This window comes from Ammospiza caudacuta, chromosome 3, assembly GCF_027887145.1.
Source record: "Ammospiza caudacuta isolate bAmmCau1 chromosome 3, bAmmCau1.pri, whole genome shotgun sequence".
NCBI classification, from domain to species: domain Eukaryota; kingdom Metazoa; phylum Chordata; class Aves; order Passeriformes; family Passerellidae; genus Ammospiza; species Ammospiza caudacuta.
In genome coordinates, this window is record NC_080595.1 from 35345224 (window position 1) to 35364713 (window position 19490).

Consider the following 19490-nt stretch of genomic DNA (forward strand, 5'->3'; position numbering starts at 1 on the left):
ACTGTCTTGAGATGAACCTGAAAAAGCACATTTTTCAAGACTAGGTGATGCCTACAGCTGTTTTTTTTCTACAGTTTAGTGACATGAGCTGGAAAGACCCCTCTAATTGTGGTGAAATCTTAACATCTGAAAAGCAAAATACTGTCTTCAGTATGCCTTTCTAGAGTTCAGGGTTTAATACAGATCTCTTACAGTATACATCAGCATTCTGCCCTGACTCCCTCTGCTTTTGTCATTCATAGATGACAGCAGCTATTCATTCATGTTTCCAAATTAGTTCTTGTGTAAGCAAGGTGCTTTTGTAATCAGACAGATGGCCTAGGTTTGATTTCTGACCTAGAGCTTGCCTGTCAGGGAAGAAAATGCCACTTGTCACTATCTATAAGATCTGCAGTGACACATTACAGGGAGAGCTTGAGGCTAATAATGCCGAGGTTGTGTTCAGTCCCCATATGGGCCATTCACTTAAGAACTGGACTTGACAAGCCTTGTGGGTCCCTTCCAACTCAGAGTATTCTGTGATTCTCTGAATTCCATCTGGAATTCAGGGAGGATTGCATACAGTGAAGTCCTAGGAAAAGAATCAGGGCCAGCATCCAGGCACAGAAGAATCCTGCTCAAAGTGCAGAGGTTTCACATTTTTATTAGAACAAGCAGTAAACAAAATTTCCTAAGTATAAAATGTAGATATTTTCTAGTTCTTGAGTCCTTCTCCCAGACAGAAGAGTCACAGCATGAAGGGCAGATCGAGATTCTTCTCACCAGTGCCAAAGTAGACGTAGCCGAACTGCTTGGTCATTGGGACGTGGTAGAATGTGAGTCCCAGCCACAGCAGGCTCCGCAGCACCACCACACTGCCCCCCTTCTCCAGCTGGATACTCCAGGAGCCTGTGTGAGAAGATGTGCAAGTGAATCACTGGAAAAGAGAAAGAGGCAGCACTCCTGCAGCAAGTTAACCTAAGCTGAGAGAAGGGCTGCCATGGGTTCTGCCTGACCTGTTAACAGTGCACAAGGCTGCACTGGGGTTTGTGACACCTGAAAGGAGGGAACTCGGGGAGAACTTAAACCTCGATGCTCTGTTTTCCTTTTGTCAGTTCAGCCCTGCAGGCTGCCCTCGTTTCCAGATGTCTGTCTGGGTTCACATCGTAGCATATTCCCATGGCTATGGTGGTGATGTCTGCGTCACAGGAAGGGACCCTCAAGCTCCAGACTGGTACAGCTGATCCCCAGGAGAGGCTGCAGCTATTCTTGGCTCTATCTGAGTGGGCAGCAGTTACTCCAACAAGCTCTGCCACCTACTTGGTGTAGCTAATAGCTGTAGAGAGCCAAGATGAGCTATAGCAATCCTGCATAGGAATTAAATTTGTCCTTAAAATAAACTTCTAGCATTAGTAGTGGGAAGACAAAGAAGGTGCTTTCCTCCTTCAGGGAACACTGGTTTCTCTGATGCAGCAACTGGAAAAAAATGAGAGAATGAAAAGTAGGGTATTTCCTATCTGAGAAATATATGGAAAAGGTTAATTCTCTTCAGTCTTTCTTGGCTCCACCGTTGAAGAGGATGTGCGTGGTAGGGGCAAAGGGATTGGTTTCCACATTAATTTTGTTTTGGCTCCACAGAAGAGGTTCAGAGCCAGTGTGAAAATGCAGTTTCTTCTGGATACAAGGAGCTCAGAGCCTCTGAGTATTTATTTTGCATCTGACATGACAGCTTGGGAATTGTGCCAGAGGGAGGGGGCTGAAGAATCAGGTTGGATTCAGTGCTGGAGGGCAAGGAGCTGCCAGGAGAAGAAAATACCAACTTCAGCACCAAATCAGTAATACCTAGAGGCTACAAAGTAGGGAAGAAAGGTGCTTCTGAATCTCCATCTAAAAAAAACAGGAGCAGGCCCAAATTAAAAAAATGTAGTTGGAACTGTCAGGCTACCATTGGCCTAGAGTCAAGCAATCAGCCTATCTGTACCCAAAGCCAAAATCTGCCAATTCCAGAATAAGCAGAAAGCACATAATGTGTTGGGCTATTTAGGCAGTATTCATCTTTGTAGATAATTTTAGGCTCATTAATTTTAGGCTCATCAATTTATGCTATGATTCATGCTTACTCATGTCATGGTTAGCCTGGGGAAGGGCTTCTGTGATTGCTGTCAGCTGCGTGTCCTCCTGTTCCCACTCACTCGTGACTCTGGGCCAATTTTAGTCACATCCAGCAAAGGGCTGAAGGGCTTTAACACCCCAGGTTCCTACAGCAGGTCTCCCTGGGATGTGGCCCAAGGGCTGACTGCAGCTCCTGGAGCTTTGGTCTGCCAGCAGCTGCAAGGAAGCACAGGCTGTCAGGCCTGCCTGGCAGCCGCTAGCTGGGCAATCCGCGTTCGTGCAGCCTCGGGCTCTTGTGTGCTCCCTGGCAGTAGATGTTGTCTCACATGCAGTTCGTGGCAAACTACAGTAGCTGAGGAAAGGAGGGAAGTTGAGGGGAAATGTTAATGTGGTGGCTACAGAATCAGAAAGGAACAATACAGTTCAGAACCCTGTAAAACCAGGTGTTGAATTGTGCTGCTCACCTGTTACCTAACTCTTCACTTCCTATCTCTGTACTTCTCAAAAGTTTCTTGGACACCACTGTTTTCTCTGCCTCCTTCTTCAGTAAATTTCACGTTTGTTAAACTATAATATGCAAGTCCTGTGTCATCTCTGATGTGCTGCCTTTCAAAGTACCCTCTTCAGTCATGTGCAAATGTGGAACTCAGTGAACAGCAAGAATGCCTACCTCCTTCCTGACAGACTGGACAGAAGTACAAAACAGACATTCGCAGTCAGGAGATTTCTGCTTTGGAGAACTTACTTCTAACTCACTCTCTTCCACATTTCCACTAAAGACAAACAACTAGGGTTGCAGTAAAACAGAGGACTACTTAATATCAGACAGTCAATACAGGTGTGTGCCATCTTTCCACCTTCCACTTGTGATATTCTTTACACAAGTCCTAGATACAACATGAGCTAGTATCTTCACAAGCAGTGGTTTCACATACAAGGCAACCTCAATCTCCGATCCAGTCTCTCCAGTGCCACTCTTATGGACACAAACTGGCCTGGATTTTTTTCACACCTGGAGTAAAAATGCCTGTTATGGTTCAGCCACTGGGATTACAAATCCTGACTGAGGGGATCAGTGTGTTCTTAAGAAATTCCATCACTTGGGTAGCATGGAAACCCAGATGAGGAACACTTCTGCTACAAGGCAGATCATCCAGTGACTGCAGCACTGCAGCCATTCGCTGTCAAAGGACAAGCTTTCAGTTTCTTCATCTTTGTCTCTAAAAGTTTCCAGCATTTGCTACTGACAGTAGCATGACCATGTGTAGGAGTGTTAATCAACAAGTAGCAGGCAACTAGGTCTGAATGTAATAGTGACAAGTAACTCTCAATTTCTCCTCTGAATGATTGCTCCCAGCACATGGTTCTTCAGCTTGAATTTGTATAAACGACCTACAAGTCTTTCTTCCAAATACTGCTGGTACTTGCTGCAGCTTTACACACTGGTTTTTGGGGAAGGGGATGATGACACACTGTAAACTTCTCATAAAGTTTCTCTGACAAAAAGATAAGTCAATAAGGAACTCTAAATGTCTGTGATTTAGGACCAGTCCTTTGAGAAGCAAGTCTGTCAAGAATAGGACTATGCCTTGCCTTGCTGGGTGGTGAAAACCTTTAGGGATTATCTAATTTGTTAATGCCTCTCAACATACTGGAAGCATCTAACAATCTGAGTACATGTGATAGCTTGCTTATATATGTTCACCTACACAGATGAACCCTCTGCCCCAAACCATTTTTACAGAACAAAAGGAAATGCCTGGAGCACGACAACTGGGAAAGGTAAGAGGGAAAACAGGGTTTTCAATGCTCTTAGGAACTGTATCTGGGTTTAGACATCTTTTTGTTGGATAAATTCACAGAGGAGGTAGAGTAAATCAAGTTCAACATAATTAAGTGCCCATATCTATGCTCTGAGGCAATAGAGTACATGGATCCATGATCTCCTCAGAACTTTTACCCAGTGACACACAGGCTTATCAATCTCAGCAGAGTATTCATCAGCAGTTAACTCTGCCGATCAAAGGAACTTCCCATGCACCTTCACACCTGGCAGAAATGTACAGATAAAATTGAAGATGGCTCCATTCACTTTCACCTACATCTCTGAAGGCTGTGATGTACAGTTTCTACATTTGCCTATCATCTGTCCAAGCTGCCAATTCTCAAAGAGCTTGAATATGTCATTTCATAAATGTGAGACCTTTGGGCAATATTAATTATTATTGTTATACTTTCCAGCTCTTCTCTGGCCCTTCATTCTGCATGTAGTTCTACACAAATATGAACAGTAAAGTTTTGCTGAAGCTGCATAAGCCTTCCTGTTTAGTGAGGGCCTGAACAAAAACAGGCAGGTTACGTAAGGGCAATCCCATCTGGACCAGCACAACATAGGTTGAGAACAGGAAAAATTTACAAAAAACTGTCTGGAACTGTAATGTCATTTTCACTGGCATCCTGTTTTCAGCCAGAATGATGATTAATCCTAGAGCTGCTCTTTATTCTGCAGAGCCAAAGGGTAGCAGCAGTGCCATCTTCCACCTTCTACTAACTGGATCACTAGAGACCTTTTTCTATTCTAATCATCAAAGGTGTTTTTTCAATATACTTTTCCAGACTGGACTTGTGTAATACACAAAACCCATTCAGAAATGGCATTTGATACACAATGCTGGTGTATCTTCTAAGAAGAGATTACATTAAAGTTCTGGAACCTCTTTGGGTTCTTTAGTCTTTTTCATAAAAGGAAAAAAATTAGAACCTGTTATCTCATTACTTTTTTTCCCCCCACACCTCACCACATCAGCTCTATTTGAGGAGCTGCTGCATAAAACAAAATTTGAACTCGTGAGACATGGAGAAAGTTGTTCTCTCAGAAAGATACAGGACACTTGTGTTGTCTTCTGTCACAGCTCAAACCTCACATTACTACAATACTCAAACAATATGCTGTTTGAGCATATTGGGAGGGCCTACCTTTTTTTGGGAGGGCCCACCTTTCTTGTTGGAGTTTGAAATATTGATGTTGTAAATCACTCTAGAAAGTAACTATTGAACAGTATGCAATAATAGCTTAAAATAAATATACTACCTTTTCTTCCTTAAGAGAAAGTCTTAGAAATGCATTTAATAATGCAATATAAAAAGGAATGAGAACTATGAAAATTAAATGCTACTTTCATTCTCTTTTTTTCTTTTTCTCTCTTTTGTTTTTTAAGCTTCTGTGCTATTACAGATGGTTGTTGGGGTAAAACCATCACATAGATACCTTCAGGTCTGTATTACTGTAAAAATGTAGAATTAGGCTGCTGAGTCCAAATCCTTTCCATCACTGGCTGAGAACATTCCATGGCAGTCCCTGTGTCAGACAATATGTCTCCTACTGAGAGACTGGGAAGCTCAAACCATCAGCCTGTAAGGTACACCAAGATTCCTAGATAAAAGTTGTCAAGAAAAAAAAGATTTTAAAATATTATTATTTTCATTGGAGAAAATACAACTAAAACTAGGAGACAGCAAGTTAAGGTTGGATTTCCTAGACTTAAATACTGATTTTAACTTGCATCTCCATGTGTGCTGTCTCTAAATCAGGCAGCAGAGTTAACTGCACACATCATGTAAAGCTCACTGAGGTGCAGGGAACTGCTCATTGCTCTCACACAAGAGATTCCTACCAGTAACACTGCTCTGGTGAGGTTCCCAAAGTTCAAAATACGTTTCTTAAAAGAGCAAGTTAATATTTAGACTGCACCCAGCAAACTTAAGAAAGTCAAGCAGGCTTTCTGTGTTGAAAGTATTGCCTGTTGCTGCTCCAGAAGGGAAGGGAGGGAGCTGCTGTGTGGGAGGAAAGAGCATGGGAAAAGTATCTGCTGGATGAAGATCTGGAGCTTCCTATCCCACTTTGGATCAGGCTGCAGCCTCCACCCCTCCAAACACAGGCAGGAATTCTGAGGAGTTCCTTACATCTTTCCCAAACAAGAAAGTGCTTTGAAGATCCTGATGCTCACCCTGTGTTAAACCACTGCCTTTTTTATGGCCCTTCAACAGCTGCCAGAACACCAGGGCTGAATTTCAAAAGTCAACCTCCTTCTCAGCTTCTTCTTCCTTTCCAGTCGCCAATAGAAATCCCTGTCTCATCCCCCATGTCTGCCTCAGCTATGGGCTGAATCTTGTAATCCATAGAAGCAACAGGGTGCGTGAGACATGAGCTTTTAAACAAAATCCTTCCAAGAGGGCTGTTTGCAGAAGAACTTTCCTGCTGTAACTGGTCCACTTGCAGCATGACCTCTCATAACACTGCTGCTTTGGAGGTGATTCAGCAGTGCCTCATTTCAGTGCAAGCTTGAGAAGAAACAGCTTTAAGAGGTAGACAGCCTGATAGAGAGGCTCCACATTGCAAAAGCTCACAGAGGGTCATAAAAGTGACATTATCAATTCTTCTTCAAAGGAGCAAATGTCTCAAGGGAAAAGCAGCCACAGCATGGTTGCACTTACCATTAACACATTATGCTGCCACAAGAGCAGGTTACAACATCTATTGCTGCAGTTAGTCCTGAGTGAGAGTGAAGTATGGAGTCACAGGACTAATATGAACACCCGGAGAGGGACAACATAACCCTTTCCCTCTGCAAAAGCAGCTGCTGCTTGGCTGCATGACCCCAGGCACTTAGAGCTGACAAAGCCTCACTACACCCGTGGGATTTAGCTGCCATTTCCCTCCAACAGAAAATCCTACATGGGGAAGAGCTTCCTACTTCTAATTTGTTGTCTGTAGGGAACAAAGACAAATTGCAAACCGAGTAGCTGTAAGCAAAGGTCACCGTGCTTTGGCTCTCAATAAATTGTGCCACACTGACATTTCACGCACAGCCTACCAGCCATAAGGACACATCCAAACAGTCCTGTGTGGGGCCCAAACTCCTTCGTGCCACTTACTGGCTGCAAACTAAATCTCTTCCATTTGCTTGACACACCACCTGCACCCCATATGTTAACACTGCTGTCAATATTTCCAATTCCCCATATAACTATTTAATAATAATTAAATAAAAACACAGACTGGTTGTAGGTTCAGTACTATTTTTAAAAGCCTCCAGAGCCAAGAAAGCACAGCTTACAGTCAGATGCTGCCAAGTGGCTCTTGCATGGTCCTAATGCCTGCCATGTCCTTGACACACAAATACCACCATGCCCAAAACCTAAAGTAAAATGGTCATACTCTAGAGGCTTTTCCTCTCCATTATCCTCTTCCACTGGGGATTCCTGTGCAGTAGAAATTATTTCAACAGGCCCAGGCCTTCTATTTACACATGAAGAACCTGTTTCCTGCTGACAAGGAAGACCCAGGGATTGCAGTGCTGTCCCAGATACACGGTATTCAGGCACCTCCAAGTAAAAATGAAATTCAGGCCTAAATGATATTTAGACATCTGACAACAGTGCTGCTTAATCCAGCTGAAGCAACCTCTGCCCTTATCCCCACCCTCATCATTCTTCCATCATAGAGACCACAAAAGTGTTTATTTACTCCTTAGTGAGTCAGGTAGGGAAAATAATCTGGCTGAAAAATATACTAGAGAGAAATAACATTATTTTTCCAGCTGGAATCTGCACAGCCAGCAATGCCAACACAAAAGAAGGGACAATACACAGAAATAAATGAGCACCAGAGGATGGGAAGGACTGGAAAAGCTAGCACTGAAGTAATACACATCAAATTAGAGCGTCCCTTATTGCCCTGTTAGTTTGCCCTTTAGTCCTAAATCCACCTGATAAAACAAAACAAAACCAAACAAAAAGATTCTAATTAAGAGAAAGACATAGACTGCACAGAAAGCATTAGAATAAAGACTTGGAATAGGGCTGTGCACTACAGGAAACAGCAAGACCATATGAAATCAAAACTTATAAAGAGTAGGAAAAACTGATTAAAATCCATGTTATTTGTATTCTGACAATTACAGTACAGATCACTGAATCTTAGGTTTTCTGTAGTAAATTTAGAAATCTTTCAGAGTGGCAAATCAGCTCCTTCCAAAGCACGAGTTATGCTGGGTCTCATCACACTCCATATTTCTTGTTCAGCTGGTCGCTGTGGAAACGTTTTTGGAGCGTGCCAGGAGTCACGTAGCATCTACCTGGGGAGCCCCTGCATTAATCCGTCACCTTCGTGGGTTTCTCTGAGCCCATTGGCTGGTGGCAAGAAAAAGGAGTCTCTTGCCCCTCCCTGCTCTGAATGAAAGACGCTTCCTCTAAATCTTGCTACAGGATTTCAGGCTCAATTCAGCTTCTTTGGGGCTTTTGTCACCAAACAAATGTGATGTCTTTGAAAGAAAGATTAACAGTTTGATGAAAGGATGCAATGGGCAGCTTTGTTCTAGCCTGCTTCCCCTAGAGCTTTTGGTCACTGTCACTTTCTTACCCACGGGAGAATATCTGTCTGACTCTCAGAGGAGATTATGGCCACCTTGTAAGATTTTTCCTCTCCTGGTAACAAAGCACTGGCCACTTTGAGGAGGTGATAATGATGAACAGGGGCTGGATTAGGAGCAAAGAACCTCACATTGATCTCTGAATTCTGAGAAAACACAAAGGAGTCGATGCTGGGATTCAAAACCCACCAAATGCTTAGAGCACATCCAGTTCGCTTTCCTGCAGGAGGGGCAAGTCCACAAGCCCTCTCAGTCCCCCAGTTGTAATTCTTACCTCATCATCAAATTAGCAAGGCTAGTTAAAAGAGCTTGGGATGAGGAACAGATGGCATGGATTATAAACTGTTGATGTTTTTGTACTAAACTAGATACTGGATTCTGGACCAAATTACCCAAAGAGTTTACCAGTTTCTGAGAATAATGTCACACTGAGCATTTCCACATAGCACAGTGCAGTGCTAATTCTGAACACTGAAGGCTAAGCATCTTTTAATGCCTGTGATAGCCTAGCTATTTCTGCTCAGCATAACTGCTCTACAAATATACCCTAAGATGAACTGTCACTTGTCCTTTTCCCTTTACACACTGCCACACATCCCTTCAGCATGCAGATTTTCAATCCATATGACATTTGTGTACAGTAAAACAAGATGATGCTATGTGGTTTCTTCCTTTCAAAAGCGCTGTGGCCAAATGGGCAGCACACAGCAAAGCAAAGCTGTACACAGGGCTGGCACCAATGCCAATGACTGCACAGGCAGGAGCTGCCACTCCTTGGAGCCCCTTCAGAGACAGATCCCTCCTAGCAAAAGCTGACCTCGTTCTGACTTCAGTGACACACAAACTGTCCTAGGATTTTCCCCACAAGTAATTTTTCATCATTCCCTAGAGAATAGGTTAGGCCAAGGCAGACTGATGTGGTGATAAACCTGCAGCTTCTGGTTCTATAAGGCTTTACCGGCATTTCCCATCATTTTAGCAAGAAGTTCATCTCCTTTTCACGTCCAAGGAACCAGCAGCTTAAATGGAGACAGAGTGGGTCATGATTTCTTTCACTGAGGAGAAAAAAAAACCTTTTCAACCCCGGAAAGTTACTATGAAAACTCTGCTTCTGTCCTCATTCTTTCCCTACAGCAGTCTGGAGGGTGAAGGACTCCACCACAGCTTTCAGTTGATGGGCAGCCCTGTTCCAGTATAAACTCATCCAAGGTCTGACTAAATGAGAGCCTGAGGTGATACAGACCCAGGACCCAAAAGCAGTGAATATGCTGCTTTATTATCCATAGTCACAAAGCCCAAGGAAAACAGCTCCTAATCAAAGCAGACCATGATCAGCCAGTCAGAAGCTCTAATACTAGCTGGCCCAGGAGTCCTCCTACCATGCTGCCACATGAGAGGTTCCAGTCTGATCTTGAACTCCTGAACTGGCAGCACCCCAGCTGGTAGGAGGAATAGCATCTTGTCTTGCTCCCAGACAACTTTCTTGGGTCACTGCAGGAATCCCCCTAACAGCCTCTACATATCACTGGTAAAACTTAAGAGTGACCCTACAGTTGAAGAATGTAGGGGACATATATTGTGTATGTCCATTCACATGCATGTGATCTCTAAGGATGCTGAGAAAGCCATAGAAAAGCTTAGTGACCATTCCAGAAACTGGCTAAGCTTGAAAGGGAGAGAAAATCTTCTCTATACCTTCAGTTCAGGAGGCCAGTATGCCCCACACAGTCTGGAAACTCAGGACATACCTCTTCCTTGATTTGATGCCGCTCTGGGTGATTTTCTTTCTCATTTTACTTTTTCGTGATTTCCTTTTCTGTGCTCAGCACCGACAATGCTGGCACCATAGTGCACCCTGCTGGAAGGCAGCAGCTAGAGTCATGCTGGAATTCTTTCCAGGGATGGCTGACTTCAGTTTGAACAGGGACATTCAGGTACCAATGCTTTTACTAACAATCCACTAGGCCAGCTACTGGGTTCGATTTTCAGATCAGAAATCCTACTGTTCTGATGCACAGTCATCTCGTTTTCTCATTCGCTAACACTGTATTTTAAAGCTTGTTTGTCAAAACTACTTGTATTAATGTCAGGTAACTCCATGGGATTCTGTAGCTCAGTTTCACACATTCACCAAGCCTAAGGATCACATCTCCCAGCGAAGAATGAGGATAGCTGTGAGCCATGCTAGGTATTTCAGTCTACATTTTCGCAACCTCTTTTTGTCCTTGCAAACAACAAGTACTGCCCTCTCATTTATAATGAGTCTTTTAGTTTGGATTTCAGTGAGACAGCTTGAAAAGCCTTGTCCCCGTGTGGCTCTTGGCAGGCTAAGGAGTAAAGTGCTCTTGCTCTCGGCTTTCACAGAGCTGGGGAGGTGCTGCTTATTGTTAAGCAATGAAAGGGGAGGGCTCAGGTCACATCTGTGAAATGTTAGTGGAGAAGGGAGGCTGGGTGAAAGTAGGTGGCCAGCACAGCGTAGCACTTCGCTGGATTTTGCAAGGCCACTAGGGAGATAGGCAGCCATTTGTCTTAGAGCCCTGATAAAGGGCCCTTGCCTCTGGTGGATGGCTGGGGGCTGTAAATACCTCTGCAGACACAGACTCTTCAAATGGCTGGAGACCGAGGCTGATAGGGGATTAATCGCCTTGAAGGGAGGAGGGAGGGGGATCGAAAGCAAGTTAATTAGCTGTGTTAATGTATGGAGATAAAGCAGGGTCGTGCCTCCTGGCCTTCTTCCTTCCTGCACCCTGACTTTTGGGACAGCCATGATGGGGCTACCAAAATGGCCCTTGAGAGCAGCCACAGAAACTCTCTCCCACTTAGAAAGGCAGCCTCTCCATCTTCAAGGACCCATTAGGCACCAGCTTTTCCTAAACTGATAAAGACTGTGCTAATGAACCTCAGATGACAGGAGGTTACTGTTCTAACCAAGGCCACTGCTCAGCAAGCTTACAGAAAAGCTCATGCTCAAAGTTTTCAGCCAAAGAAATGGCCACAAATCTCTTTGTCTGTAATGCTGTACAAGGAGTGCTCCAAAACCACTGCACTTTTGGGTGAAGAAAAAGCTACAATCCAAGTGGCTGTCACTTTCTCCACAGTCAAATGGTAAAGGAGCTGGAATGATCTTCTGTCTAGGCACTTCTTCTACCTTACCTTCATCTTGAAATGGCAAGTAGACAAGACTCACTGATTCATCCTGCCACTGTATACCCATTTAGACTGATGCTATAAAATCTATCCCAGCAATAAGTCAGGCAGTAAGTCAGGAATCTCCTCAGCCCTCTTTTGAGCCCTCACATATCATAGTTCAGAAAGCAATGCAGCTGAAATGAGCTGACTTGCACTTGGAACCCATTGTCACCTTTGTGTTACTGTCACTGACAATGAAGAAGTCCAAGCTGAACATCACCCTCCATGGCTGCCATCAAGTTTATGGCCAGGCATACCAGGAATCTGGACTCCTACAAACCACTGCCCATTAAACTGAAGTCAGTTATGCATATCTGGGACTATCAATGTGTATTTGCATTTGACTGAAACAATTTCCAGGAAGACATCCAGACTGATGTTAAGATACCAAGAGACATAGGCTCATCCATTACCCTTGCTAACTGGTCATCTTTTCACTCTTAGAAATTGTATCTCATTGTTCATTTTAGTTCTGGATATGATTTTTATCTGCTGATTCCTGCTATGCCTTTCTCTGCTATAATAAATAGATCTTCAGTACCTAATACTTAAACTCCACAGAGTATTTACACAGTGTAACACAGCCATTCTCACAGGCTTTTCCTCAAGATAAACAGACTGAACTGTTTATGTCTCTCACCAGCCCTTGAATCATTTTGTGACTCTTTCCAGTTTTTCAATGTGCAGTAATCCAGTTATGATTCCACTAACAGTATATGCAAAAGTAAAGTCACCCCCCTGTTCCTAGTTGCTACACCCTTGTTTATGTGTCTGCAGATCAAGTTACCCTTTTAAGTCTCAGGATCAGCCTGGGAGCTGATGTTCAGTGGCTTGTGCCTGGATTTCCTTTCAGAGCCACAGTTTCTAGAATACAATTCCCAGATTCTGACTTTCAGTCCTTACTTGCCTCATGTGGCTTTGCAGGTATGTACACCAAAATGTACTGTAGTTAAGTAAGCCCAGTTTTCCAGATGTCTGTATCCATCCTGCCTTGTCATTATTTGTCTCTCCACCAACCCTTTACTTTTAGATCATTTATAAATAAGTTGAAGGATATTAATATTGGCACTGGTCCCTTTCTGACCTCTCCCAGAAACACCCATTCACTGAATTCTGAATCACAGCTGCTAAGGAAGATTCAATTTAGGGGAATAAATCTGCAATGCCAGGATTTATTAAAGATTATTATGCCGTAAGTCTCCTGAGATAATGATTTCAGAAGTAACTGATCTGACTCTGCCATTTTAATGTTTTTGATCCACAGTAAATGTTGTTTAACTCTACCCTCCCTTAGCAAACAGTCTGAAAACTGTCTGAAACAGTATTTCATTGTCTTTGCTTGATACAAGTCCATATTCTTTCCAAAAAGAAAAGAGAAAAAAATCGAGCTCTTCTGCCCTTCCACATGCTTATCAGTCGTTTTACCATCACCATTTAGTGATAGTTACCAGTACCTTTACTATGCTTTCTTTTCTTCTCAATACAGTTTAAAAAAATATCTGCCTTACTATTGTCATGGACTACTCTAGTTATTCTGGCTCCCTTTGTCATTCTCTATTCATTATAAATTCCAATTTATATCAATCATTAATCATTCCAAACCTTCTGCATTTCCTTTTATATGTCTTTTTTATTCTAATTTCTACTCTTAATCTACAAGTGAACTGTGGTTACTTGTAGATTAAGAATAGCCAAAAGCAGCTATTCACTAACTGGGGGTCATGACTTTTGAAGAAAGTCTTCTCATAAAAAGCCTATTTCCACTCATATCTTTTCCTATCTAGACATACTTCCCCACCTAGATCAGTTTTTATCAGTGTTCTGTTGGTGTCCCTTATCTCCATATCAAAGTGATCTGATTCAGTAATCTGTAACAAACCCTCAGAGTCAAGTTATTGCTTTTCTGAATTGCAGTTTGAAAGTGCCAAAGACCTGAATTCTCCATCCCTTGTCTCACTTCCTTCCAAGCTTTCCATTCTACACTCCTACCTCAGGCTTTCACTCATCCCCTTTCTTTATCCTTGCAGAATGGGGCACAGTTTGATCTGATACCAGGGTCACACTGAGATTAACCTTCCCCCTCCATTTTCACTTCCCCCATTATTATCAATGCCTGAAATATGTCTACTATTTCATATCTTCACAACACTAAGTCATCAAGTGAAAATGCTGTAGGCATGCTAGGAATTATTGCTATTTGCTTTGCCATTCCATTATCTACAAGCAGATGTAAAACTGCCACAGCCCTAGTTCCTGAAATACTATGTCCAGGGTTCCAAACTCCATGCAGCAGAAAGGACAGCTCGGGCAATGTGCCAGCAGCTGAAAGGCCACATCTAATTGTGCATAAAGTTGAGCAGATTGTCTGCTTAGACTAGAGCAAACAAGCTTATCTTTAATGCAGACATATGGCCAGCAAAACCTACAGATCCCAGCATGCAACGTTCTGGCCAGCTGGCCATTTGGATGAGGATTAAGCATTACACGATCTGATACTGTGGTGACAGAAGATCTGTATCACAACCCCTCCATGTTCATGCTATTGAGACAAGGTTCTCATTTCCCACTTTTCTCTAGAATAATTTTTAAATATGCATTAAAAAAAAAAGCTAAGTCAGTCACTTGTCTGTGGGAGCTGAGACACCAAGAAAAAAAAAGACCGAATGATTAAAGGAGGAGCAGCAACATATTCTGAACTTTTAAAGTACACAGATAACCTGATAGACACACAGACAGAATCTGGAACCTGCAAACACTACAGATATCACTGGTAAAGATAAGAATGGCAGACAGTTTTGTTACAAAACTCCAGGTTTTCCAATTTTGCACTAAACTCTGCTTTAACATTGTTGCCTTTATTCAACCAATTTTAATTTCCTTTCTTCCCACCTCTCAGCTGTCATATAAAATGTTCTCTCTGCCTCCAACTTTCCATTCTGTAAGACACCTCTGCTCTCCTATAATGACACACCATATATCTTATGACAGTTACCCCCTTGACAGCCATCACAGATGCTGTCTCCAATTAATAGAGAAAACTATTCCAACAGAGTTGTTACTTTTAGACAAGTTAAAATCAGCCCTTAATATCTCAGTTCTGTTCTTTAGGTCTTTTGAGATGCTAGGGGAATTTAGCCAATGCAGGCTGGGAGCGTCACTCCAATGTCGCTTACTCCCAAATCACTTCTTATGTATTTATTGAGAAAAGAGATGAATCTAGCTTCAGTCACAATTCTAGACGCAATAAATTTGAGAATTCCTACTTCTGCTCTGACAGTAATTGTTCAAGACAGGATCTAACCAGGAAAGGCAAGAAAAACTTCAGGTCAAAATGAGGGGATTTGCTAGACTATGAACATGTCAGTAAATAGAAAAAGCACTGTCTACTTTTTCATCTCTGTCAGGACCAACATGCACTGTCAGAGCTCAAGGAAAGTAATCTGAGAACCAGAGTTTGAGTATCTCACAACCAGGAGCGAATCTGGCAAAGCCATGCTGATAAAATCAGCAGAAAGCCTGTGTCTGTCCTGGTTCCCCCCACCCCATTTTCACAAGCAACCAGTACTTTTAGGCAAACTGAATGCTTGTTAAACGATGCTGGGTTGATCTTTCTTTAATGTCAGAGCTCCCATCTGCATGTGATAGAATGCAATTAGAGAGGCTACATGCCTTGATGATCCTGTAACCAATTCCTGTCTTAACTCTCTCACCTCCTTCATCTTATCCCCCAATTCAGGACAAAGCAAGCAGAGCTGCACGGGCACCATGAAGAATCTTCTCTTGCCTCAGCTGCACTTTAACTCAGGTAGTCTTTCAAAGGCAACTTTTTCAAGGATACTGAAATCTACACTAACAGCAACATCCACTCAGGAAGGGGCTAAAGGTTCACGCTTACACAGACATCAATCTGCCACAGAAACACCATCACAACAGTGGCACAGTTGAGCCCTACTTTCTATCTGCTACCAGGTAAAATACAAGACTAATTTGATTTGAAGACTTTAACAAAGCCACCATCTTCATGTCTAACACATGGTGTGTCTCCCTACCACGAGGGAGGGAGGGAAGGAGCAGTGGGAAGGCAAACAGTAGCAATACCTGAACTACCATACAAAACTGCAGCTAAAATTTTCTTAGGAGCTATCTAGGATCTAATCCCTCTTGCAATTCTGCTTTGAGTCAAAAGGGCCACCTCAATGAGCCAGTGTATGTAAAAATGTGCCGTCTGTCCAGACTACATCTCTGGAAAACGGCTGCATAAGGACACTCCCAGTAAGTTGAAGAGCGGTTTAGATTTTAGCAGTTTATGCTCTGTCAAAAATGTTCAGAATTCAGGCAGGAGCTCACATTCCCAGTTCTTTTTTTTTGCCAAAAGGACGATTGGGAGGAGAGGGTAAGAAGAGAGAGGAAGGGAGGGAGGGAGGGAGGGAGGGAGGGAGGGAGGGAGGGAGGGAGGGAGGGAGGGAGGGAGGGAGGGAGAATCTCAAAAGCTATTTACAACACTGGCAATTCACTGTCCATCCACTCAATTCCATCTGACACAGTCACCTACTATCCTATCCTACTACACCTCGACAGGAATAAAATAAAAAAATCTAAGTTTTAATTGTTTCCCTAGAATCTCCCTCAACAGAGGACATGAAAACACTCAGTCCAATCCAAAAAACTGCAGCAAATCAGCAAAGCCAGACAGAAACAAATAATAAGCCGCTCCCATTTCTTTAGAGAAATATCTTGCCAGAGGGATCCCTGGAAGAGACTTTAAATATATTTGCAGTTGTCCAGCAGAACAGCAGAGATGTAAATTGAAGATACAATCCAGTATGCCTGGTTTTTTTTCTCCTTTCACGGTGTATAATTCTGCCACAGTGCAGACTATTCCAACAAAGTTTATCCAAGGAACATTTGAATTCACCCTCTTTGAGATATCAGCTTGGTGTTAATGAGAGCCCATTTAGATAAAGAAGAGAAATACTGGGTGGAACAAGAGGTGTGAAATACTTCAAACCACATAAATTCTCTCTATCACTCGTGGAGTTATCTCTCCCAATAGGGTCACCAGTTGTCACAGGCTTTACAGAAGTCAGGAGGGAATATGGCAGAGGCAGAGTGTGGTCAGACCTGTTGAGAGGATGTGACAGCCCTGGTACACTTACATCTTTCCATTTTAAGCATTTAGAATTGCTTAAAATAGGAAGTAATGACAATATTTAGTAAAGGATAAAGTTCCTTTACAGAGTCACAGAAGCTTCTCATACCACCTCTACAGTAACCCACACCAGTCCCCTGTGTTCCCAAGGCTACTCAACATCCCTATTGCCCTCCCTCTCATTGCATCTGTTGATTTTACTACCTTTGCCTTGTGGGATATCATGCTCCAGAGAATTTAGAAAGTCGGTGGATGGGTCCAGGTCAGCCTTTTCCAGCAGGGTTTTATTCTTCAGGTTAGTCGGCTCAGTGAAATGGAAATAGGAACTTAACTTTTTTGCCTCCACCAAAGACAGACCTGTGAACAGCCATTGGTGAACATTACTACATACATGAATGAACCAGGATAACACACATTATACTATCAAGTATAACACTGTTTCTCTAATGCCCACAGCCCAGAACAGAATCACAATCTTTCTCTAATAGACTCCACAGAAGGCTTGTCAGAAACAGGGGTCAGCACTCCCTGATGCATTGGAGACCATACTGACTGCAGCTCCAGATAAACCAATGGGTACCGACTCGAGGACAACTTTCTGTGCCCATTTGGTCATATCCTGTATCTAAATGGACAATTCACTACTTCTGCAATTGCTAAACACTGCCACGAACTACAGCTTATACAGACAAATTACTCAGTTTAATGACTCAGAACTATTATTACTGACTCTTTTCCTACCTTCATACACCTGAACATTAGTGGCATTGGATTTTCTCCTCCCTGTTTGTCTTATCCAAGGGGGAAAAAAACCCAACTGAAATCAAAACATCAGTTAGAGAAAGTCATCTTAGTTTATGATCAAAGTACAGTTGATCCTGATAAAGACAATCAAGAATTTACCTTCAAAGTGTCTGTTTTCATGCACAGACCCAAGAGGAGTCTTCACAAATGCCCCCCGGGGAACGATACCAACTGCTCTGTCTATCTGTTCTATGGTAGCTATGAGGCGGGCCTCCTCCTTCATCACAGGCTTTAAAGAAAAATAGGGAAATTTTAAAGGCAGGGCTTTCCTTGTTTTTATTTCTGAAAATAAACTTGAGGTGACACAATAGACGTATCATCTTGGAGTCCCATGGCACTAAGAGGACCTCAAAAGATATTTCATCACATAGGACAGAAAACACAGTTAGGAGCAGAAAGTTTAGACTCACCAGACATCTAACTATCCATCCCTTCATCTGTTCTTTCCTCCCTCTCAATTCACCTACTTATGACTTATGTATTAATTTATAAAGAATGCTGCCTGCAGTTACTATTAAAACTTCAGAAACCGCAGTGACTATCTATACCAGTTGTGCATAATAAAGCATATTTAGTATTTCTGAGGCCTGTTGAACTCCAGCAAAAAGCAAAGTAAGAGTTCAGTCAAGAAGCTGTTGCTACACAATGACAGCACGGAATTACAGACCAGAGTTAGAGAATGTTCTGAGTTGGAAGGGACCCATAAGGATCATCAAATTCAACTCTTAAGTGAACAGCCCATACAGTGATTGAAACTGCAACCTTGGTGTTATAAGCACTTGGTTATAAGCAACCTTGGTTATAAGCACTGTGCTCTAACCAAGCGGAAACTGGGTATCCTTTGCCTGACCACACGCTCATGCTGCTCATTACAAGCGAGGAGAAGCCACCACCTGCGCAGTGTGAGGGGCACAAATGTAGTGAACAGAGTTCGAAAACGTTTTGCTGTATTTACCTCCTTACCACTCTGAACCAGTCTTGCAGCAGCTTCTGGGTTTATCTCAGCCAAGCTGTACTCAAATGAAGGATCCCCCTGAAAGCGGCCCTTCACCTCCTCAGCCAGTGCAAGCATCTCCTCGGTGGCTGGCGTCAGGAGGCTCCAGTCCAAGCAGTTCAAGCTGCCAACGACAAGCACGACTCAGGGCCGAGCCCGGTAAAGAACAGGGCTCGAGGCAACCTCGCCAGGCCGCTGAGGGGATTCCCTGAGACTCCCTCCCCGGATCCGGACAGCACCCCCCGACCCGCACGGCCCCAGGCCGGCCCCTCTCCCCGGTCCCGACCCCCGCACCTGTACAGGCGGCTGCGGGGCGCGGCGCGGTCGGGGCCCAGCCCCTGGGCGATGTAGTAGGCGCCGCGCACGCCCTGGATGCAGCCCCAGAACCAGACCCGCTCGAAGCGGTAGTCGCGCTGCAGCAGCGGCAGCGAGGCGCCCAGCGCCGCCCGCAGCTCCGGGCTGAGCCCCGCGCCGCCGCCCGCCACCAGCGACAGCGCCGCGGGCAGCGACAGCGCCTCCATGGGCTCCGCGTACGCGTTGCCGGGAGACCGCGGCCCGGCCGGGGTCACCCCGCGCTTCCGCCGCCGCTGCCACGGACGAGGCGGGCGGCGCCGGAGCTGCCGGGCTCAGCCCGCCCCGCCCGGGACCCTGAGGCGCTGGCGGGCAGCGTCCCAACAGGGATGCGGCTATGGGTGTCTGCCTGCGCTGTGTTCCCAGTTTCAGGAGGCCTAAATCCAAATCCAAGTCCAAAATCAGGCGGGCGTACAATTGTATTGCACTTTCACCAGGATACATCAAAGGGGTCCATTTGCTTTATTTCTTACACGAACAA

The 19490-nt window shown here is 43.9% G+C and overlaps 1 protein-coding gene across 1 annotated transcript; it reads right to left on the reverse strand.

Annotated features, from left to right (window-relative positions):
• Nucleotides 1–631: 631 nt before the first annotated feature.
• Nucleotides 632–19179, reverse strand: RSPH9 (radial spoke head component 9). The gene is made up of 5 exons (XM_058801163.1): nt 18953–19179; nt 18620–18782; nt 17764–17893; nt 17071–17217; nt 632–888 (listed from the first exon to the last, which is right to left on the reverse strand). Exons 1-5 carry the CDS (start codon nt 19177–19179, stop codon nt 728–730), a joined length of 828 nt encoding a protein of 275 aa, XP_058657146.1. The 3' UTR covers nt 632–727.
• Between the last annotated feature and the right edge of the window lie 311 nt (nt 19180–19490).

What these genes read in the sequence shown, in the direction of transcription:
- RSPH9 (XM_058801163.1), bottom strand. Translation starts at nt 19,179, where the DNA reads ATGGAGGCGCTGTCGCTGCCCGCGGCGCTGTCGCTGGTGGCGGGCGGC. An exon ending in TGGTTCAGAGTGGTAAGGAG is followed by an intron (nt 17,894 to 18,619) that starts GTAAATACAGCA and finishes TTTTCTTTAAAG; the next exon opens with CCTGTGATGAAGGAGGAGGC. An exon ending in GGAGCATGATATCCCACAAG is followed by an intron (nt 889 to 17,070) that starts GCAAAGGTAGTA and finishes CTTCTCACACAG; the next exon opens with GCTCCTGGAGTATCCAGCTG.